The sequence below is a fragment of the Leucopleurus acutus genome, assembly GCF_964270905.1.
Source record: "Leucopleurus acutus genome assembly, chromosome: 5".
Classification (NCBI taxonomy): Eukaryota; Metazoa; Chordata; class Mammalia; order Artiodactyla; family Delphinidae; genus Leucopleurus; species Leucopleurus acutus.
The window spans coordinates 57,900,483-57,925,084 of NC_139147.1; the positions used below are offsets into that span (position 1 = coordinate 57,900,483).

General features: G+C 35.5%; 1 protein-coding gene across 2 annotated transcripts in view; it reads left to right on the forward strand.

The window, feature by feature from the left end:
• Nucleotides 1-24,602, forward strand: part of NECTIN3 (nectin cell adhesion molecule 3) — a 133,093-nt gene that overhangs the window by 17,656 nt on the left and 90,835 nt on the right. For both annotated transcript variants that reach the window (XM_082839843.1, XM_082839842.1), the window contains exon 2: nt 22,567-22,908. In XM_082839843.1, the coding sequence (XP_082695969.1) occupies nt 22,567-22,908 (342 nt within the window). The remainder of the gene's footprint in view (nt 1-22,566; nt 22,909-24,602) is intronic.

Genomic DNA, 24,602 nt, shown 5'->3' on the forward strand with positions numbered 1-24,602 from the left:
CTCTACTGTGTCATTTCTGATTACTGCCCTTTACCCACTTTGGACTTAGCCTTCCCTTCAGTCTTATTTTATTTATATTTTGGCCTCATACTGGATCTTTGCGTAGCCTGGAATCGTCTTCCTAGCCAATGAAAATCTTAGCCTCGAAGGCACAGCTTAAATGCCACCTCCTGCAAAACTTTTCCTGATCCTCTGGACTATAGCAAAGGCACTCTTATTATTTACATGACCTGTGGTAAGTCTTTTAACCCTTTTGATTCTTAATCTGTCATATGAGGTACCTATGTACCTCACAGTGTGGTTTTTTTGTGTGTGGGAGGGGTGATGAGGTGTGGGGGTCAGATGAAATGGTGTATGTAAAAGCGCTTTGATAATTTTCAAGAATACACAACTGTAAGCTGATGATGTGGTATGAAAACTGAGTCTCAGAAAGATTGACTTTCCCACCGTCTCCCATTTTCTGCCTCACTTTACTTAATACTTCAATCCCAGTAATTATTTAGCTACATTGGTTTTTGTAATCTCTAATCGTAATTTCCTTCTTGACTAGTTTCAAGTCTGTAGTCTACCACTGAAATCATTTCTTTGCCTGCACATCAACTGCTTGCTCATCTCTCTTCTAATTGTGCTAGCCTGGTGAAACTCTCAACCTAGCTGAAATCTTTACTCTCTGCCTTGTTAGTTTCTCCAGTCAGGCAGCTGAATGCTGATTGATGTCACTGTAATTCAAGATTAGTAAATACAAGTGGCTCTTGGTACTACTCTGAAATCATACATTTTCCTAGTTAGTGGTTCTCAAACTGTTTGGTCTTGGAACGTTTTTGTGCCCTTATTATTATGTGCCAAAATTATTGAGGGGACTTCCCTGGTGGTCCAGTGGTTAAGAATCCATCTTGCAATGCAGGGGATGCTGGTTCGATCCCTGGTTGGGGAACTAAGATCCCACATGCCAGGGGCAACTAAGCCCACGCGCTGAAACTACAGAGCCCACGCTGTCTGGAGCCCGTGTGCCGCTACTAGAGAGAAGCCCATGTGCCACAATGAAGAGCCCATGCGCTGCAACGAAAAATCCCACGTGCCTCAACTAAGACCTGATGCAGCCAAAAAATAAAATAAATCAATATTAAAAAAGATTGTTTTTTAATTATTGAGGACTACAGTGAGCTTTTCTTAATGTGGGTTTTATCTGTCAATATATATTTGGTTAAAAATTAAAACTGAGAAATTTAAAAATGCTTTAATTCCTTCAAAAATAATAAACCTATTACATATTTTTATGAAAAATAGGTGTTTCCTATAAAAAATTTAGTGGTAAGAGTAGAATTGTGTCTTATTTTGTGAATGTCTTTAATGTCTATCTTAATTGACAACAACTGGATTTTCATACCTGCTTCTGCATTCAGCCTGCTGAGTATCATGTTTTATAGCCTCTGGAAAATCTACCATATACTCATGACAGAATGAGAATGAAAAAGACAAATAAGATCTTAGTATGACTGTGAAAATAGTTTTGACTTTATGAACAACCAGAAAAGGTCTTAGGTAATCTAAAGGGTCTCACTTTGGGTACTGTTACTTCAGTCTATCTACTCTTTCCCCACAATTGTTTTATACCTTATTTCTTTTTACGCTTCTAGGACCTCCTCTTATCTCATATGAAATCCTTTCTGTTTTAAAGAGAAAAGAGAAGTAGTCAGAAAAGAACTTTCACCACCACTATCTACCAACCTATCTGTCTGTACTGGTAGTCTCTGCCTGCTATAGCTGATGCACAATGAAGGGCCAACAGTATCTCTTCTAGTCCTGTCCCATACTGCCTCTTCTCAACAGTTGTCCCTTCTCTTGTCTCTTAAATTTTTTCAGTCATTTCAGTCAGCTTAAAAATATGCTGTAACATCTCCCATTAAAAAAGTACTCTCCCTGACCCATCATCTTTCTTGAGCTGCTTGCTGTCTGATCTCTTTCTCTGCCCTTATGGTAAAGATTCTCACAAAAGTTACATGTATAATAAATGTTTTCCAGTCCCTCTCCTATTCTCACTTTTTTATAAAAACAGCCTTACTGGGCATAAGTGGCATATAATAAGCTTCACATATTTAAGGTGTACAGTTTGTTAAGTTTTAACAAAGGTATATACACTGTTGAGTCATCACTGCAATGAAGATAGTGAATGTTATCCATCACTCCCAAAAGTTTCTTTGTGTCCCCTATAAACCATCCATTTCATCCCTTCCTAACCCTCTTCCCCCAAGTAAGCACGGATCTGCTTTCTGTCACTATAAAGTAGTTGGCAATTTCTAGAGTTTTATATAAATTGAAACATACTCTATGTATGTCTTTTTCTGTCTTCTTCCAACATAATTATTTTGAAATTCATCCAGATTGTTGCATATATCAATTTATTTCCTTTTATTGCTGAGTAGTATTTGGTTGTATGAGTATTCCTTTTAAAATTTTTCAAAAGACTTTATTTTTTAATAGCAAAATTGAATAGGATGTACAGTTTCTGTATCCCCCTTGGTCCATGTGTGTCTCCCCTTCCTCCCTGCAACATCCCGTACCAGAGTGGTGTACTTGTTACAGTCAATGAACCTGCACTGACATAACCCAAAGGCTGTAGTTTATATTAGGGTTCACGCTTAGTAGTATACATTCTGTGGGTTTTGGTAAGTGTATAATGACATGTATCTACCATGATAGTATGCCAGGATAGTTTCACTGCCCTAAAAATTCTGTGTTTCACCTGTTCATTTCTCTATCCCCTCTAACCCCTGGCAACCACTGATCTTTTTAGTGTCTTCATAGTTTTACCTTTTCCAGAATATCATACAGTTGGAATCATTTAATATGTATCCTTTGCAGATTGGCTTTTTAAATTTAACAATATGCATTTAAGGTGTCTCCATGTCTTTTTGTGGCTTGGTAGCTCATTTCATTTTAGCACTGAATAATACTTCATTGTCTGGATGTACCACAATTTAGTTATCCATTCTCCTACTAAAGGACAACTTGGTTGCTTGTGTGTTTTGGCAATTATGAATAAAGCTCTGTAAACACCCATGTGCAAGTTTCTGTGTGAGCGTAAGTTTTCTACTCATTTGGGTAAATACCAGGGAGCACAGTTTCTGGATTACATGGTAAGAGTATATTTCATTTTGTAAGAAACCACCAAACTGTCTTCCAAAGTGGCTGTACCATTTTTCATTCCAACCAGCAATGAATGGGAGTTCCTGTTGCTCCACAACTTTGTTAGCATTTGTTGTTGTCAGTGTTTGGATTTTGGCCATTCTCATAGGTGTGTAATGATATCTCATTATTGTAATTTGCAATTCCTTAATGATATGATGTTAAGCATCTTTTCATACACTTATTTGCCATCTGTATATCTTCCTTGGTAAGGTGTTTGTTAAGGTCTTTGGTCATTTTTGAATTGAGTTGTTTGTTTTCTTGCTGAGTTTTAAAAGTTCTTTGTGTATTTTGGTTAATAGTCCTTTATTACATATGTATTTTGCAAACATTTTCTCCTAGTCTGTGGCTTGTCTTCTCATTTTCTTGATTATGTCTTTTGCAGAGCAGAAGTTTTCAATGTTGATGATGGCCAGCTTATCGTTATTTCATTTATGGAACATGTCTTTGATGTTGTATCTAAAATGTCATCACCATACCCAAGGTCATCTAGATTTTTTCATATGTTATAGGCTAGGGGTTTTCTGTTTTGTGTTTTACATTGAGGTCTGCAATCCATTTTTAGTTAATTTTTATGAAGGATGTAAATTCTGTGTCTTGATTTATATTTTTGCATGTGGATGTCCAGTTGTTCCAGCACTACTTGTTGAAAAGACTCTCTTTGCTCCATTACATTGCCTTTGTTTCTTTTAGAGATCAATTGACTATAATAAATTTAATCTATTTCTGGGGTCTCTGTTCTATTAATCTGTTCTTTCACCAGTGTCACTGTCTTGATTACTATATCTTTATAGTCAGTCTTCAAGTCATATGTCACTGTCTTGATTACTATATCTTTATAGTCAGTCTTGAAGTCATATGGCATGTGTTCTGACCTTGTTCTTTTCTGTCAGTATTGTGTTGGCTATTCTGTATCTTCTGTTTTTCCGTATACGTTTAGAATCAGTTTGTCAATATCCACAAAGCAATTTGTTGGGAGCAAGGATCATGTTGAATCTATAGATCAAGATGGGAAGAACTGACATCTTGACAAAATTGATTCAGTATTTTATGGAATATTCCATGGAATATTCCACATTTATTTAGTTCTTTAGTTTTCCTTATATAGATCTGGTACATATTTTGTTAGATTTATACCAAAATATTTTATTTTTTGGGTGCTAATGTAAATGATACTGTGTTTTTAATTTCAAATTCTATTTGTTTATCATTAATATTATAGGAAAGCAGTTGTATCCTACAAGCTTGCTATAATTGCTTATTAGTTTGAGGAGTTATTTTGTTGATTCTTTCTGATTTTCTACATAGATGATCATGTGATTTGTGAACAATGTTTTATTTCTTCTTTTCTAATCAGTATATTATTTATTTCCTATTCTTATTGCACCAGTATGATGTTGAAAAGGTACAACAGTGGGAACATCCTTGACTTGTTCCCGATCTTATGGTGAAAGCTTCTAGTTTCTCACCATTAAGTATGGTGTTAGCTGTAGGTTTTTTAAATAAATGTTCTTTATCAAGTTGAAGAAGATTCCTTCCTACTTGAGTATTCCTTTTTATTGCTGAGTAGTATTTCATTGTACAGGTATACCACAATTTGTTTATTCATTCACCTGTAGATGGACATTTGGGTTGGTTCCAGTTTCTGGCTGCTAAGAATGAAGCTGCTATGAACATTTGTGTACAAGTCTTTGTATAGGCACATGCTTTTTTTCCCCCTACTGAGTAAAGATAAAGGAGTGAAGTTGGTGGATGATATGGTGCTTGTATGTTAAAGAAACTGCCAAATTATCTTCCAGTGAGGAGGTACCATTTTACAGTTCAACCAGCAATGTAGGAGAGTTCATTTTTCCACATTTTCTCCAACACTTGGTGGTGTCAATCTTTTTAAATTTTAGCTACTCTAATAGATATGTAGTGGTGTCTTATTGTGGCTTTAATTTGCATTTCCCAGATGATGTTGCACATCTTTTCACGTGCTATTTAGTGATGTGTCTGTTACAATCTTTTGCCCATTTTTATTGACCTGCTTTGTATTTATGGAGTTTTGATAATTCTTTATGTATTTTGAATTCAAGTGCTTTATCACCTATAAATCCTTTATTAGATTTGATTTGCAAAAGACATTTTCGCAGTAAGTGGCTTGTCTTAAGAAGTGTCTTTTGAAGAACAGAAAATTGTAAATTTTATGAAATCCACTGATTGTGCTTTTGATAACATAGAAAATATTTGCCAAGCTAAGGTCACAAAAATTTACATTTGTATTTCCATATTAATTTTACAGGAGCTTGTCAGTTTTTATAAAAAGGTTGATTGGAGTTTGATTGGGATTGTGTTGAATCTATAGATCAATTTACAGAGAATTAATGTTTTAAAAATACTGAGCACTCCCTCTTACAAGAGCAACATATAGAATGGCATACAATATGTAATATGTTGTACAAGTGGGGAAATAATGAATTAGTCAAGACATGATGAAAGGACAAGAGCTAATATTTGGAAATAGACTTTAATGTTACAAGAGACAAGGAAGGACACTACATAATGATCAAGGGATCAATCCAAGAAGAAGATGTAACAATTATAAATATATATGCACCCAACATAGGCGCACCTCAATACATAAGGCAACTGCTAGCAGCTATAAAAGAGGAAATCGACAGTAACACAATAATAGTGGGGGACTTTAACACTTCACTTACACCAACAGACAGATCATCCAAAATTTAAATAAAGAAACAGAAGCTTTAAATGACACAATAGGACAGATAGATTTAATTGATATTTATAGGACATTCCATCCAAAAACAGCATATTATGCGTTCTTCTCAAGTGTGCACGGAACATTCTCCAGGATAGATCACATCTTGAATCACAAATCAAGCCTCAGTAAATTTAAGAAAATTGAAATCATATCAACCATCTTTTCTAACCACAATGCTATGAGATGAGAAATGTGCTTTGCGACCGCCTGGAGGGGTGGAATAGGGAGGGTGGGTGGGAGGGAGACACAAGAGGGAAGAGATATGGGAACATATGTATATGTATAATTGATTCACTTTGCTATAAAGCAGAAACTAACACACCATTGTAAAGCAATTATACTCCAATAAAGATGTAAAAAAAAAAAAGAGGTGCAAAAAAAAAGAGAAAGAAATGTATTACAGGGAAAAAACAAACACATGGACGCTAAACAATACTTTACTAAATAACCAAGAGATCACTGAAGAAATCAAAGAGGAAATCAAAAAATACCTAGAGACAAATGACAATGAAAACACAACGATCCAAGACCTATGGGATGCAGCAGAAGCAGTTCTAAGAGGGAAGTTTATAGCTATACAAGCCTACCTCAAGAAACTAAGAAAAATCTCAAATAAACAATCTAGCCTTACACCTAAAGGAACTAGAGAAAGAAGAAAAAACCCCAAGGTTGGCAGAAGGAAAGAAATCATAACGATCAGAGCAGAAATAAATGAAATAGAAACAAAGAAAACAATAGCAAAGATAATAAAACTAAAAGCTGGTTCTTCGAGATGATGAACAAAATTGATAAACCATTAGCCAGACTCATCAAGAAAAAGAGGGAGAGGACTCAAATTAATAAAATTAGAAATGAAAAAGCAGAAGTTACTATAGATACCGCAGAAATACAAAGCAATCTAAGAGACTACTACAAGCAACTCTATGCCAATAAAATGGACAACCTGGAAGAAGTAGACAAATTCTTAGAAAGGTATAACCTTCCAAGACTGAACCAGGAAGAAACAGAAAGTATGAACAGACCAATCACAAGTAATGAAATTGAAACTGTGATTAAAAATCTTCCAACAAACAAAAGTCCAGGACCAGGTGGCTTCACAGGTGTATTCTATCAAACATTTGAGAAGAGCTAAAACCCATCCTTCTCAAACTCTTCCAAAATATTGTACAGGAAGGAACACTCCCATACTCATTCTACGAGGCCACTATCACCCTGATACCAAAACCAGACAAAGATACTACAATAAAGAAAATTACATATCAGTATCACTGATGACTAGAGATGCAAAAATCCTCAACAAAATACTAGCAAACAGAATCCAACAACACATTAAAAGTATCATACACTATCATCAAGTGGGATTTATCCCAGAGATGCAAGGATTCTTTAATATACACAAATCAATCAATGTGATACACCATATTAACATAACAAATTGAAGAGTAAAAACCATATGATCATTTCAATAGATGCTGAAAAAGCTTTTGACAAAATTCAACACCCATTTATGATAAAAAGTCTCCAGAAACTGGGCATAGAGGGAACCTATGTCAAGATAATAAAGGACATGTGACATACCCACAGCAAACATCATTCTCAATGGTGAAAAACTGAAAGCATTTCCTCTAAGATCAGTAACAAGACAAGGATATCCACTCTCGCCACTATTATTCAACATAGTTTTGGAAGTCCTAGCCACAGCAATCAGAGAAGAAAAAGAAATAAAAGGAATACAAAGAGGAAAAGAAGTAAAACTGTCAACTGTTTGCACATGACATGATACTATACATAGAGAATCCTAAAGATGCCACCAGAAAACAACTAGAGCTAATTAGTGAATTTGGAATGAAGTTGCAGGATACAAAATTAATGCACAGAAATCTCTTGCATTCCTAAACACTAACAACGAATGATCAGAAAGAGAAATTAAGGAAATAATCCCATTCACCATTGCAACTAAAAGAATAAAATACCTAGGAATAAACCTACCAATGGAGGTAAAAGACCTGTACTCAGAAAACTATGACACTGATGAAAGAAATGAAAGATGACACAAACAGATGGAGAGATATACCATGTTCTTGGAAGAATTAAAATTGTGAAAATGACTATACTACCCAAAGCAATCTACAGATTCAATGCAATCCCTATGAAATTATCAGTGACTTTTTTTACAGAAATAGAACAAAAAATCTTAAAATTTGTATGGAGACACAGAAGACCCCGAATAGCCAAAGCAATCTTGTGGGGAAAAAAACGGAGCTGGAGGAATCAGACTCCCTGACTTCAGACTATACTACTAAGCTACAGTAATCAAGACAATATGGTACTGGCACAGAAACTGAAATACAGATCAATGGAACAAAATTGAAAGCCCAGAGATAAACCCGCACACCTGTGGTCAACTAATCTATGACAAAGGAGGCAAGGATATACAATGGAGAAAAGACAGTCTCTTCAGTAAGTGGTGCTGGGAAAACTGGACAGCTACATGAAAAAGAAGGAAATTAGAATACTCCCTAACACCATACACAAAAATAAACTCAAAGTGGATTAAAACCTTAATGTAAGGCCAGATAATATAGAGCTCTTAGTGGAAAACATAGGAAGAACACTCTTTGACATAAATCACAGCAAGATCTTTTTTGATCCACCTCCTAGAGTAATGGAAATAACAAAAATAAACAAATGGGACCTAATGAAACTTAAAAGCTTTTGCATAGCAAAGGAAACTATAAACAAAATAAAAAGCCAACCCTCAGAATGGGAGAAAATATTTGGAAATGAATCAACGGACAAAGGATTAATCTCCAAAATATATAAACAGCTCATGCAGCTCAATATTAAAGGAAACAACCCAGTCAAGAAATGGGCAGAAGACCAAAATAGACCTCTCTCCAAAGAAGACATACAGATGGCCAAGAGGCACATGAAAAGCTGCTCAACATCACTAATTATTAGAGAAATGCAAATCAAAACTACAATGAGGTATCACCCCACAGCAGTTAGAATGGGCATCATCAGAAAATCTACAAACAACAAATGCTGTAGAGGGTGTGGAGAAAAGGGAACCCTCTTGCACTGTTGTTGGGAATGTAAATTGATACAGCCACTATGGAGAACAGTATGGAGGTTCCTTAGAAAACTAAAAATAGAATTACCATATGATCCAGCAATCCCACTACTGGGCATATACCCAGAGAAAACCATAATTCAAAAAGACACATGCACCCCAGTGTTCATTGCAGCACTATTTACAATAGCCAGGTGGAGGCAACCTAAATGCCCGTCGACAGATGAATGGATAAAGAAGATGTGGTACATATACCATGGAATATTACTCAGCCATAAAAAGGAACAAAATTGGGTCATTTGTAGAGACGTGGATGGACCTAGAGACTGTTATACAGAGTAAAGTAAGTCCGAAAGAGAAAAACAAACATCATATATTAACGCATACATGTGGAATCTGGAAAAATGGTACAGATGAACCAGTTTGCAGGGCAGAAATAGAGAAACAGATGTAGAGAACAAATGTATGGACACCAAGGGGGGAAATTGAGGGGTGGGGTGAATTGGAAGATTGGGATTGTCATGTATACACTAATATGTTTGAAATGGATGACTAATAAGAGCCTGTTGTATAAAAAAATAAATTAAAAAATATTGAATCTTCTAATCTATGAACAAGTATGCCTTTCCATTTATTTTATTTAGGTCTTTAACTTCTCTCAGCCAATTTTGCAGCTTTTAACTATACTAGTTTTTCATAGCTTTTGTCAGATCTCTCCTTAGCCTTTTTTTTAATGCTAAACAACAGTGTTGAAAATTTCTTCCCAATTTTTCATTGCTAATTCATAGAAATATAATTGATATTTGTGTATTGATCTTAGGTCCTACATAAGACTACTACCATCCTTGCTAATCACCCTTGATATAGTAGCTTTTTTGTAGATTCCGTCTGATAGTCTACACAGATGATTGTATTTTCTGCAAGTAAAGACAGTTTTATTCTTTCCTAATCTGGATGCCTTTTATTTTGCTTTCTTGGCTGCTTGTACTGGGTAGAATCTTCAATATGAGGTTGCATAGGACTCAGGGAGACTGCCTGGTTCTTTACGTTCTCTCTCCCTAGTTGTGGCTCTGGAATTCACTATGGGCGGTAAGCTGAGTCCAGTAATCTGGCTCATCTGTGTGTTTGCTGTCTCTCGGGGATGATTCTCTTTTGTTGCCTGCTGCTTATTGTCTTGATATGGTTGTTTCAAGCAGGTGGGTATATCCTGTTACTCTTCCTTGGCTAGAATCAGAGTGTCCATACTATCACACATCTAGTCCAATCAAGTTTTTATCCTCACCACTCACTAAAGACAGTTGCCAAATTCATTAGTTACTTATCAGTCCTCTTTTTTGGCCTATACAGCATTTGGAGTAATTGATCACTCTCTTTCTAGGTACTTGCTAACTTATTGTGCAGGATACTTCTTGGTCCTCTTCTTTCTTCCCTGGCCACCCTTTGCCGTCTTTCTTGAATTCTTTTAACTTCCAAACCTTTAAATGTTTGAATGCTCCATGGGTTCTTAGTCTTTGTGTTGTTAATACTCTTTAGTGGTTTCATTCAGCCTAATTACTTTATATACCTTTTTATAGGTTGATTATTCTAAATTTACATTCTCAGTCCATCACTCTCTCCAGAACAGCATACTTTTATGTATTCAGCCGCTTATAAATATATCCATTTGGTTGTGAAATAGGTATCACAAACTTAACAAGTTGAAAACTGCACTTCTGAACTCTACCCCTTAAAAATGCTCCACTTGCTAATTCTCATTTTGGTAAATGGCAACTCCACCATCCCACTTATTCAGGCCATAACTTTGGAGTAATTTTGGCTTCTCTGTTTATCTTTGACCCAATATTTGGTTCCATCACCAAAAATCCTATTTGGTGTGCTTTCAAAATACAGTATATCCAGAATCTGACCACTACTTAACACTGCCACTTTGATTAGTATGGTCCAGACCCCATCTTCTCTCTCCTCCTTTAACAAAATACATTCTTAACTGGAATCCTTGGTTTAGTCCTTTTAAAAGGTGAATTAGAATATGTCATGTTTCTGCTAAAAACTGTCTAGTTTTTCATTTTATCAGGATTAATAAAAGCCAAGTCCTACAAATGTATAGTCTGGTCCCCTGCTGCCACTGTGGCCTCATTTCCTGCCATTCTTCCTCTCACTTCACTATAGGGACACTGAAAGGTTCTTTTTTCCCACTTTTTCACTTTTTTCAAATCTCTGCTCTAGTGTTATTTTAAAAAGGCCTTCTTTTATCACTCTTTGATCAAAAAGTTACGGTTCTCTCGTAAAGTAATAACCGTCCCTTTTACCTTCCTTTATTTTCCTCCATAGTTCTTACTATCTGGTATCTTTTTATTTTCTTGTTAATTCTGTCTTTCCAATTAGAATGTAAACCCTGTAAGGACAGGGACATCTCTCTGTTCAGTACTATTCCCAGCCCCTAGAACAGTGTCTGGAAACAAAATACATACTTAATACATACTGATAGATTAATGCCCTGGATTCTCTCAACCATTTTTGATATGTGATCCAAGCTTTTCCTTAGAGTATAGGATCTCCTATGATCCCAGAGTTAGAGAGTCTTTCATACTCTAATAGTATTTGAGTTTTCAGCTGATAGTTTTCACATTTTATTAGTCACTTGGCTCTACTCTGTCTGCACTTATCTCTGTTTTGAGTGTTGTTTGGGGATATTGTTGAAAAGACTTTTGTTACATATTTGAAGTTGACGTGGCAAACATTTATCAGTTTAAAACAATTCAGACTAATTACTGAATCAGTGTGCTGAAATTGTTGAGGATACCTAGATTCTCAGATTTTACTAGTCTCTTGAAAATGTATACGTATTTCAGTCGTTGCTTTAAAAAATTATTCTGAATTTTGAGGAGTCTGAAAGGATCCCTACTTTAGAGATGTTTGGAAGTGTTGTTTGTAGTTGGACACAGCACAATCAATAAATGTTTCATTTGTATACTATTTGCATATACTTATTCTGTAGATCCTAACACTTGGAAGATCCTGGGACCTAAAATGTCCAAGATGCCTGTCATTTCTTGTAGGTTGAAAAGTAAAATGTAGTAAATGATAATATTAAAATATCAAAAAGGATAGTATTAGAGATAGATTTGTGATGACTTCTTTTAGTTCTTGGCTCATTTCTTGGACAATTGCCACTTTACTCATACTTCCGTTTCAATCAGTTTTCTTTAATGTGATCTCTAATATGAATCTCAAGTCTTTCTGTTTGTTTTTGTTTTGAAAAAATCCGTAGAAGTTACATCAGTCCTATATACATTTTTTTTCTGTTAGAAGCTTCTTGATCAATATATATATATTTCCTGATGACTTGAATCCTCTGGGTACTCTAAATACTCACTGAATGACTTTACAAATACACATGAAAATTCTGAACAGTTGTTTATTCTTGGTTCTTGTGTTTTCATGGGAGCCACAGGTAGGGGAAAAGCAATCCTTTCTCTCTTTCTATTTGAAAGGATAGTAAGTTCAGTTGATTAACTACAAAACTTTTTATTTGATTTATATCAAATAGACACACAGAGCAGAAACAGGACATCGTATCTTATCATGTTTTTCGTTGGCTTCTAGAGTGTGCAGTAGCCAGGATATTACAAAGTTAAAGTCTTGCCAGACATGATAGGTTCGATTCTTTGCTGTTCTTAGCCTCTTTATTTTGTAGGCTTTACATCACCATTAATGAAGAACATATTTCAAATAACTTAGATCTTTAGTAATAAACAGTTGTTTCTCCAGTACACTTTTGCTCTCCAGTCAAATGCTCCAGTGAAGCTTCAGATGGGAAAGTGGGGGGAAGAAGAGGCTCAATGTTTGGGAGCTCTTGAGTAGTGAGGCATTCTAATATTGACCTTGGTCTAAGAACCACAAAGGAAAATCTGTTTCTCCACTTTTTTTTTTTGCGGTACGTGGGCCTCTCACTGTTGTGGCCTCTCCCCCTGCGGAGCACAGGCTCCGGACGCACAGGCCCAGCGGCCATGGCCCATGGGCCCAGCCGCTCCACGGCATGCGGGATCATCCTGGACCGGGGCATGAACCTGTGTCCCCTGCCTTGGCAGGCGGACTCCCAGCCACTGCGCCACCAGGGAAGCCCTCTCCACAGTTTTTAGATTCCATGGGGGAAAATCTTATTCAGAAGTGGCTTTTAACTTTTGGGTTTAGTCTAGGATTGGAAATGTAATAGACACTTCTGTTTGCAAGCAACAGAAACTAACTGTGGCTAACTGAAAAACAAGGAGATAGGTCATTAGAAGCTCATGGAATCTAAGGGAGAGCCAAATTATCCGTACTTAAAGGGTAGTATAAAGCCTTGAGTAAGGGTTGAAACAAAAAAGTTTTACACCAGAATTGACTTTTGCAACAAGCAAAAACTACTCAATGTTTCTGTAGAAAAATTAGAAAGTAAAAAACCACTCATAATCTCCTAGAAATTAGAACGAAAAAAATCGAAAAGAAAAACCTGATAGTTACATTAATATTTGTTTATGAGTAAAATTGAACACGTTAAAAAAAGCCATTTATAGTTTTTTGGTAAATATCTGCTCAGGCTCTTCAATTATTAGAGGGTTAGTTTTTTTGGTCAAATCTATCAACTTTTTCCTTGGTGGTTTTTCTGTCTTTGTTGTTATGCTGAGAGTGGTTTTCCCCGTTTATGTATTGTAAAATATTTTAAATACATTTTTGATTCAGTGGATCCATTTTTTCTTTTTCCTATCTCCAAATATTCTCTTTAATAATGGTGGCCATTAACCATGGTTCTTCTTTCTTTATTTTTCAAAAATTTTTCTTTAATTAAAGTATAGTTGACTTACAATATTATATTAGTTTCAGGTGTACAACATAGTAATTTGATATAGAATATGCCGCAAAGTTATTATGCAATATTGATTATATTCCCTGTGCTGCACATTGTATCCTTGTAACTTTTTATTTTGTACCTAGTAGTTTGTACCTCTTGAACCCCTTCACCTGTTGTGCCCCTCTTCACATCTCTCTTCCCTTCTCTCCCCTCTTCATAACTCTCTCCCCTCCCCTCTCTCCCACTAGTTTATTCTATCTGTGATGTGATATCTCATTGTGGTTTTGATTTGCATTTGTATATGATGATACAAATAAAGAGATTCTGTATATAAGAGAAAACATACAGTATAATATTTGTCTCTCTGTCTTATTTCACTAAGCAAAATATCCTCCAGGTCTATTTTGTCGCAAATGACAAAGTTTTATTCTTTTTTATAACTAATAGTCCATTTTGTGTGTGTGTGTGTGTGTGTGTGTGTGTGTGTATTACATCTTCTTTATGGATATTTAAGTCATTTCTGTGTTTTGGCTGTTGTAAATAATACTGGTTGAACATTGGCATGCATATATCTTTTCAAATTAGTGCTCTTGTTTTTTCAGGTAAATACCCAGGAGTGGAATTGCTAGATCATATGGTAGTTCTATTTTTAATATTTTGAGGAACCTTCATATTGCTTTTCATAGTGGCGGTACCAATTTACATTTCCACCAGCTGTGCATGAGGGTTCCTTTTTCTCCACATCCTCATCAATACTTGTTATTTTTTGTTTTTTTGGATGATAGCCATTCTCAGTTGTGAGGTAATATCTCATTGTGGTTTTGATTTGCATTTGTATTTGATGATAGTGATGTTGACCATCTTTTCTTGTACTTGTTGGCCATCTGTTTCTTCTTTGGAAAAATGCCTGTCCAGGTCCTCTGCCCATGTTTTAATTGGGTTGTTTAGTTTTTTGATATTGAGTTGTATGAGTTCTTGGTTTAGTTTGGATAGTAATCCCTTATTGGACATACCATTTTCAAATATCTTTCCCCATTCAGTAGGTTGTCTTTTCGTTTTGTTAGTTTCTTTCACTGTGAAAAAGTGTTTAAGTTTGATTTGGTCCCATTTGTTTATTTTTGCTTTTGTTTCCCTTGCCTGAGGAGACAGATCCAAAAAAATATTGCTAAGACTAATTTCAAAGAATGTATTGCCTATGCTCTCTTATAGGAGTTTTATGTTTTCAGGTCTTGCATTTGGGTCTTTAATCCATTTTGAGTTTTTGTGTGTGGGTTTGTTTCTGGGCTCTCTATTCTGTTCCATTGGTCATGTGTCTGTTTTTATACCAATACCATAGTGTTCTGATTATTGTGGCTTTGTAGTATAGTCGGAAGTCAAGGAGTGTGATACCTCCAGCTTTTTTTTTTTAATTGCTTAGGCTGTTAGGGTTCTTTTGTGGTTCCATACGAATTTTAAGATTATTTATTCTAGTTCTGTGAAATATGCCACTGGAATTTTGATAGAAATTGTATTGAGCCTATAGATTGCTTTGGGTAGTATGGGTATTTTAACAATCCATGAACATGGGATATCTTTCCATTTATTTGCGTCTTTTAAAATTTCTTTTATCAGTGTCTTATAGCTTTCAACGTACAGGTCTTCACCTTCTTGGTTAAATTATTTTTTTAATTTTATGGCCACACCATGCAGCTTGTGGGATCTTAGTTCCCTGACCAGGGATCGAATCCGGGCCCTTGGTAGCTCTAACCACTGGACTGCCAGGGAATTCCTGTCCTTGGTTAAATTTATTCCTAGGTGTTTTATTCTTTTGTTTTTGAAAATTCTGAATCATTTTATTGGATAAAGATATAAAACTACCTATACAATATTCTTTTTTTTAACATCTTTATTGGAGTATAATTGCTTTACAATGGTGTGTTAGTTTCTGCTTTATAACAAAGTGAATCAGTTATACATATACACATGTTCCCATATCTCTTCCCTCTTGCATCTCCCTCCCTCCCACCCTCCCTATCCCACCGCTGTAGGTGGTCACAAAGCACCGAGGTGATCTCCCTGTGCTATGCGGCTGCTTCCCACTAGCTATCTATTCTATGTTTGGTAGTGTATATACGTCCATGCCACTCTCTCACTTTGTCACAGCCTACCCTTCCCCCTCCCCACATCCTCAAGTCTATTTTCTAGTGGGTCTGCATCTCCATTCTGGTCTTACCCCTAGGTTCTTCATGACTTTTTTTTTTTCTCTTAGATTCCATATATATGTGTTAGCATACAGTATTTGTTTTTCTCTTTCTGATTTACTTCACTCTGTATGACAGACTCTAGGTCCATCCACCTCACTACACATAACTCAATTTCATTTCTTTTTATGGCTGAGTAATATTCCATTGTATATATGTGCCACATCTTCTTTATCCATTCATCTGATGATGGACACTTAGGTTGCTTCCATTTCCTGGCTATTGTAAATAGAGCTGCAATGAACATTTTGGTACATGACTCTTTTTGAATTATGGTTTTCTCAGGGTATATGCCCAGTAGTGGGATTGCTGGGTCGTATGGTAGTTCTATTTGTAGTTTTTTTTTTTTTTTTTTTTTGCGGTATGCGGGCCTCTCACCGCTGTGGCCTCTCCCGTTGCGGAGCACAGGCTCCGGACGCGCAGGCTCAGCGGCCATGGCTCACGGGCCCAGCCGCTCCGCGGCATGTGGGATCCTCCTGGACCGGGGCACGAACCCGCATCCCCTGCACCGGCAGGCGGACTCCCAACCACTGCGCCACCAGGGAAGCCCCCTATTTGTAGTTTTTTAAGGAACCTCCATACTGTTCTCCATAGTGGCTGTATCAATTATCACACCAGTCAGAATGGCCATCATCAAAAAATCTAGAAACAATAAATGCTGGAGAGGGTGTGGAGAAAAGGGAACACTCTTGCACTGCTGGTGTTTATTCTTTTTGGTGCAATTGTAAATGGAATTGTTTTCTTAATTTCTATTTCTGATAGTTTATCATTGTGTATAGAAATCTGCCAGTTTTTGTATATTGATTATGTAACGTGCAACTTCACTGAATCTATTATTTCTAATTTTTTTTGGTGGAGACTTCAGTGTTTTCTATATATAGTAGCATGCCATCTGCAATGACAGTTTTCCTTATCCCTTTCCAAATGGAATGCCTTTATTTCTTCTTCTTGTGTGATTGCTGTGGCTAGGACTTTCAATATTATGTTAAATAGAAGTGGCAAGAGTGTGCATGCTTGTTTTGTCCCTGATCTTAAAGGAAAAGCTTTTAGCTTTTTACCATTGAGTATGATATTAGCTGTGGGTTTGTCGTAAATGTCCTTTATTATGTTTAGGTATGTTCCCTCTTTACCAAATTTGTTGAGAGTTTATCGTAAATAGATGTTAAATGCTTTTTTTTTTTTTTTGGCATCTGTTGAGATGATCATGTGCTTTTTTTACCCTTCACTTTGTTAATGTGGTGTATCACATTGATTGATTTGCAGATATTGGACCATCCTTGCATCCTGAAATACTGCTTGATCATGATGTATGGTCCTTTTTATGTGTTGTTGAATTCTGTTTGCTAATATTTTGTTGAGGATTTTTGCATCTGTGTTCATCAGAGATACTGGTCTGCAGTTTTCTTTTTTTGTCGTGTCTTTTTCTGATTTTGGTATGAGGGTAAAGCTGGCCTTGCAGAATGAGTTTCAGAGTGTTCTCTGCTATTTAGCTTTTTGGAATAGTTTGAGAAGGATAGGTACTGACTCTTTAAATGTTTGGTAGAATTGCCCTGTGAAGCTGTCTGGTCCTGGGCTTTAGTTTTTTTGGAGTTTTTTGATTACTCATTCAATTTCATTACTCGTAATTGGTTTGTCCATATTTTCTATTTATTTGTTCCTGATTCGGTCTTAGAAGATTGCAATGTCTAGGAATTTATCCATTTTTGGGGGGTTGTTCAATTTGTTGGTGTATAACTGTGGTATTATGATTGTTTGTTGTACTTCTGTGATGTTGGCTGTAACTTTTCTTTCGTTTCTAATTTTATTTGGGCTCTCTTTTTCTGGAAGATTGTGACTAAAGGTTTATGAGTTTTGTTTCTCTGTTCAAAAACCCAGCTCTTGGTTTCATTGGTCTTTTCTGTTCGTGGTTTTTTTTTTTTTTCGGTCTCTATTTTATTTATTTCTGCTCTGATCTTTATTATTTTCCTCCTTCTACTAGCTACCTTTGAGCTTTGTCTTCTTTTTTAATTCTGTTAGATGGAAAGTTAGGTTGTTTGAGATTTTTCTTGTTTCTTGAGGTTGGCTTGTATCTTCTCTTGGAACTGCTTTTACTGTGTCCCATAGATTTTGGAAAGTATTGTTTCTGTTTTCACTTGTCTCAAGATATTTTTTGATTTCCTCTTTGATTTGATCATGGACGCATTGTGGTGTTCTTTTTTGTGATTTGTTTCTGGTAGCATGTTCAGTCTCCACGTGTTTGTATTTTTTCCATTTTTCTTTTTGTAATTAATTTCTAGTTTCATACCATTGTGGTCAGAAAGGATGCTTGATATAATTTCAATCTGTTAAATTTACTGAGACCTTTTTGTGGCCTAGCATGTGATCTTTCCTGGAGAAAGTTCCATGTGCACTTGAAAAGAATGTGTATTCTGTATTGGGATGAGATATGTATTCTGTAGATATCTGTTAAGTCCATCTGGTCTAATATGTCATTTAAGACCACTGTTTCCTTATTGGTTTTCTGTCTGGATGATCTATTCATTGATGTAAGTAGGGTATTATAATCCCATACTGTTACCATATTTTGTCAATTTTCTCCTTTGTGTCTATTATTATTTGCTTTATATATTTAGGTGCTCCTATTAGGTGCTCCTATATTAGGTGCATATATGTTTACATATGTTACCTCTGCTTCTTGGATTGATCCCTTTATCATTATATGATGTCCTCCTTTGTCTTTTGCTCTGGATTTTGTTTTAAAGTCTGTTCTGCCTGATAAAAGTATTGCTACCCCATAAGCTGTTATTCTTAAGGTTGTAAGGAGATATCATTAGCACTGTCCCTTCAAGTTAATTCTGATACTTAATGTCTTAGTAAGGTGGGATTGCTATAACAAAACACTATAGACTGGTTGGCTTAAACATCTGGCATTTATTTTTTATAGTTCTGTGAGTTTGAGAAATCCAAGATCAAGGTGCAAGCAGAGGGTGTTGAGGACCCTTTCCTGACTTGTAGACATCCACCTTCTTGCTTTGTCCTCACAGAGAGGGAGAGAGAGCTTTACTCTCTCTTCCTTTTCTTATGAGGACACTAATGCCAGCCTGTGGGCCCTGCCCTCATATAACCTAATTACCACAAAAAGACCCCACCACCAGTTAGGTATTCAATATATACATTTTGGAGGAACACAAACATTCAGTCCATAATACTTCTTTTATCTTTTTTCTGCTTCCACCTGAGGAAGATGATTCTGTATTTTTTATTTGCTTTTATTTTGAACATTATTTACTGTGATTCTGACATCAAAGAAGAACACAAAGTAAAAACTAAAAGTTCTTTCTTTAATCCTTAGTAGTGTCCCTCCTTAGAGTAACTAATGTTTATCTTCCAGAGTATATAAAAAATTATTGTCAGTATATATGGAATATGTGGCTCATTTTTTTACATTTATATCTTCAGTCCATCTGGATTTGTGTGTGTGTGTGTGCGTGTGTGTGTTTAGTAAAGCAGGGGTAGATCTATTTCCAAATATTAGCTCTTGTCCTTTCATCATGTCTTGACTAATTCATTATTTCCCCACTTGTACAACATATTACATATTGTATGCCATTCTATATGTTGATCTGTTTGTGTACTTTGAATTGTTTTAAGACATTAAGGTTTTTATTATTTTTACTTTAGTATTCTTTCTCCCCTTTACTGTGCTATTGTGGGTTTTTTTTTTAAATATAGTGTCCCTATTCTAGTTTCAATAAGTTTTGTCATGGTTTTTACTGAAGTTGCATTGAATTTGTGTGCTAACATGGAGAGATTTGCTGTCTAAGTAGTAGGTATTACGTCTTTCTTCTCAGGAACATATCTTCCATTTACTCAAGTTAATTTCTCAGGTTTCTAGATTTTTTACAACATTATTCATGGGTGTTTTAAATGTTAATATTTTGCAAATATTGACTTTTTCTACAGTAAGTTTGTAAAGGTTATCACTTGTTATGGCATGATGAATATACATTTTGTATACAGTTTGCATGGTTTGCAAGCAACCACATTATTTGTCCTAATAGCACTTTACTTGGCCTTCTTAGGTTTTTCTAGTAATAGGTTTTTCAAATAATAATTTTGTCTTTTCCTTTCTTATTCTTATTCTTCCTTCTTTCCTTTTCTTGTCTCATTGAACGGGAATTTCTAGTCTAAGTTGAATGATGATAATGACAGTGCACCATCTTGTCTTGGTCTTTCATTAATAACCATGCCCCCTTTTAAATTTTAGCATTGTGATGGCCATTGATTTGAGAAAAATCTACTTTATTATTAAGACTCCTTTTCTCAGTTGTTAGTTATTTTTTAAAAATCAGATAATGAGGGCTTCCCTGGTGGCACGGTGGTTAAAAATCCACCTGCCAATGCAGGGGACACAAGTTCGAGTCCTGGTCTGGGAAGATCCCACATGCTGTGGAGCAACTAAGCCCGTGCGCCACAACTACTGAGCCTGCACTCTAGAGCCCGTGAGCCACAACTACTGAGTCTGTGTGCCACAACTACTGAAGCCCGTGTGCCTAGAGCCTGTGCTCCACAACAAGAGAAGCCACCACAATGAGAAGCCTGTGCAGCACAACAAAGCGTAGCCCCTGCTTGCCGCAACTAGAGAAAGCCTGCGTGCAGCAACAAAGATCCAACACAGCCAAAAATTAAATTAATTAATTAAAAAATTAGATAATGAATATTGAATTCTATTAAATGTCTAAATTAAATTAATTAATTAAAAAAATTAGATAATGAATATTGAATTCTATTAAATGTCTTTTTGGCATCAGATGAGAAAGTTACGTGACCTTTCAGTGTGATGAATAGTCTAAAAATATCCTTACATTCTTGCATATCCTACTTGGTCATTGTGTCTTTTTCTTTAAATAAAGAGCTGTGTGTTCTTTCATAATATTATATGAAATTTTCAATATTTGTAAATTGCCCTTTCATTTGCATAGTTTTGGGTATAGTACTAGGCTTATGATAGCTTGTTAAAATGCATTAGAATACTTTCATATTTTATATGTTTTAGGTTAAATTTTAAAAGCTTTGTAATTATGCTTGAAAGCATAAGAGCAATGATGGTACATTTTTTGGACTTGATACTTTTTTGGTGGAGTGGCTAAAAGAAAGCCTTTTTCTGCCATAGCTGTTAAGTATGGTCAGTGTGAATTGTCAGTCCTTTTTTGTAATATCCTCAATCATCTCTTGGGTGGTAAAGTTTGCCCTCTTATCTAGCTATCTAGCTATGTATGTATCCATGTATGTATCTATCTAATATACTCATTTATGGTTTTTATTTCTTCCCAAGAAGGAAAAAATATTATTCATGGAAATAATATTGTGTAAAGGTTTTGTTGTTGTTTAGAACTGTTGAATATGTTTAAACACATTTTTCTTGGTTATCTTTTTAAGTGATACTTTTCTGCATTTTTGTATTTATTTAAAAATATTAACTAGACATAACTCTAAATTTTAAAGGTATTTATACAGTTTCTATATTCAAGTGCTTATATTGGTTTACTTCTTAGTTTGAGCATTTATTTTGCCAGGACATGTATGTGAGTTGTAAACTCTCCAAGGATTTGTTATATATGTTCTAATATACCTGTTAGTGAAGATCATCTTGCTTGAGTTTAGTATTCATGAGTATTAGTCCTGTGTTCCTAAAAATGATTTATATTTCATCCATTGCTTTTAGGAAGGAAATCATTATTATAAAAGTGAAGTTTGGTATCATTTTATTTTAACTTTTGCTTGTAGAATAGTTTTTTTTCATCTGTGAGATAGAAAAACTTAATTTCACATTTATATGTGTTTTTTGAATTCATGTTTTCTGGCAATTGGTCTATCTTTAATGAAGTGTTTTATACAGATTTTTGGTAGAGGAACTCTCCAAAGGAAGAAACTTTGGTATTATATTTGGTTTGACAGATCCTAAATGTGTTAATTATCTGTTGCTGAGTAACAAAATACCCTAAAATTTAATAGTATTAAAACAGCATATATTTATCACCTCTCAGTTTCTTTGGGTCAGGAATCTAGGCATAGATCAGCTGGGTCCTTTGTTTCAGAGTCTCTCACAAGGCTGCAGTCAGGGTGTCAGCTAGGGCTGGGACCTTACCTGGTGGCTTGACTGGGGAAGGAACTGCTCTTAAGCTTACTCTTGGCCCAATCTAGTGCTTTTCCACTGGAACACATATTGGTGATTATTTGATTCACCTGAGAATCATTCTTTGGGTCTTAAATCCAGCCCTGGGAATATCTAGCTCTTTTCAGTCCTTCCTGTTACTCGGTCATTAGTGTCTGTGTGTGTGTGTGTGTGTGTGTGTGTGTGTGTGTGTGTGTGTGTGTGTGTACTTACACAAGGAGAAGAAGGAAGAGGAAAACAGGAAGGGAGGGAATTTGATAATATGTTAATGTAACTTTTTTTCATTTTTAAGAACTACGCTTTTTTGTTTTTCCTTAGGTGCCTTAGCTGGACCAGTTATTGTGGAGCCACATGTCACAGCAGTATGGGGAAAGAATGTTTCACTGAAGTGTTTAATTGAAGGAAATGAAACTATAACACAAATTTTATGGGAGAAGATACATGGCAAAAGTGCACAGACTGTTGCAGTTCATCATCCTCAATATGGATTCTCTGTTCAAGGAGAATATCAGGGAAGAGTCTTGTTTAAAAACTATTCACTTAATGATGCAACAATTACTCTACATAACATAGGATTCTCTGATTCTGGACAATATATATGCAAAGCTGTTACCTTCCCACTTGGAAATGCTCAGTCCTCTACAACTGTAACTGTATTAGGTAGGTGTACTTAAATTGCATATTTTGGTGGTGTGGTGAGGATTATTGTAAAAGTATTTTCAAGAACTTAAAATAATTGAAATTATATATAAATGTAGCTTTAAAATAAAATAATTCAGATATGTTTTTTCAAGTTCTGTCATAAAATTCTATGATTCTAGACTCTCAGTTTAAACTAAATCTTGTCCCTATCTATCTGTATATCTATATAAAGCTGTGTAATTTATAGCTCTTTTACTTTCTTCATGAAAGATTGTTTTTTATTTATAATACTAAGTGCTGAGATTCTTTGACATTTATTTTCGTTATTTCCCCTCAAATTTTCAACCTTTAAATTACCATCTTTAAATAAGCTTTTCCATTTTTTAAGTGACTGTGGTCTTAGAGCCATTGACATCTCATGTTTGTTTTTCAAATCAGATTTTATTTCTGCTGTTGCGGATTTGCATAGCTATTTGAATCTTGGTCTGTTGCTTGCATTGAAAGATCTTCTGCCTTTTCCTATCTGAAAACTATTAAAGTTTATAGCAGAATTTAGGAAGAGCTTATTAGCATTAAAATAGTCACCTGCAGTGAAAGGTAAACCAATTTGGAATAGCTGGTGAGTACTTTTATAATACTAGAAGGAGGATTAAGGAGTAAAAGCAACTGTAGCCATTTCCACCCAGAGTGGAACTCCTTTAATGGATGGTCTTTGCTATGAATCTGCCTGTTTGCCTGTCAGGGACTTTGTAAGGTCTGCTGATAGCTTTCCCTACTCAATCCTTCTTCATTTTTCTCCCAGATGTTGTTCCCTAATAAGCCTTTTGTACTCCTCATTTGATCTCAGTGTCTGCTTCCAGAGAACCAAATAACTACACAGCCTCTAATATTTAATGGCATGATTTCAGGGTCACTGATGTGCAGGAAAGAAATTTTGTCCAAATATGTTATATATTTTTTCATGTTGAGAAATACTATTTAAAAATAGAAATAACATTAAATATTTGAAGACTTTAATGTTTAAGAGCCTGCCCTAGGAGCTGTGGGAAAAATATAACTTATGTTTACAAAATTGATACCTTTGAGACCTGTTTTGATTGGAAGGCAGGGCATAAATATCTGAAAAATCAAGTGCAAGCCATTGGGGTAAAAAAAGTCACAGAAAAATTCAGTGTCAAGAAAAAATAGATAAATAGTTCGCGTGTAGAAGAGAGAACTCGTGAATAAGACATTTTGCTTTAAATTTTAGTAATTCCCCTTAAATTAACACAATACTCAGTGGTTTAAAACTCGACTGTTGGTAGTATAAGACCAGTCACGCTTTTAGCTGGGTCTTCTTCTCTAACTTCATCTATTCCACTCCTTGCTCTACTTCTCCCAGCAACCCAAATTTTATAATCATAATTAACTATTTACACTTCATTAACACCTATATTTTTACATGTGTAGTTTTCTTATACCTGGATTGCCACCTTTTTCCTCCTGTCTCTTTCTTCTAGATTCTTCTATTTAACTACTACTCATCAAACCACGTCCTTTTTTTTTTTAAAATAAATTTATTTTATTTATTTTTGGCTGCCTTGGGTCTTCGTTGCTGCACCCGGGCTTTCTCTAGTTGTGGCGAGCGGGGGCTACTCTTCGTTGTGGTACGCGGGCTTCTCATTGCGGTGGCTTCTCTTGTTGGGGAGCATGGGCTCTAGGCATGCAGGCTC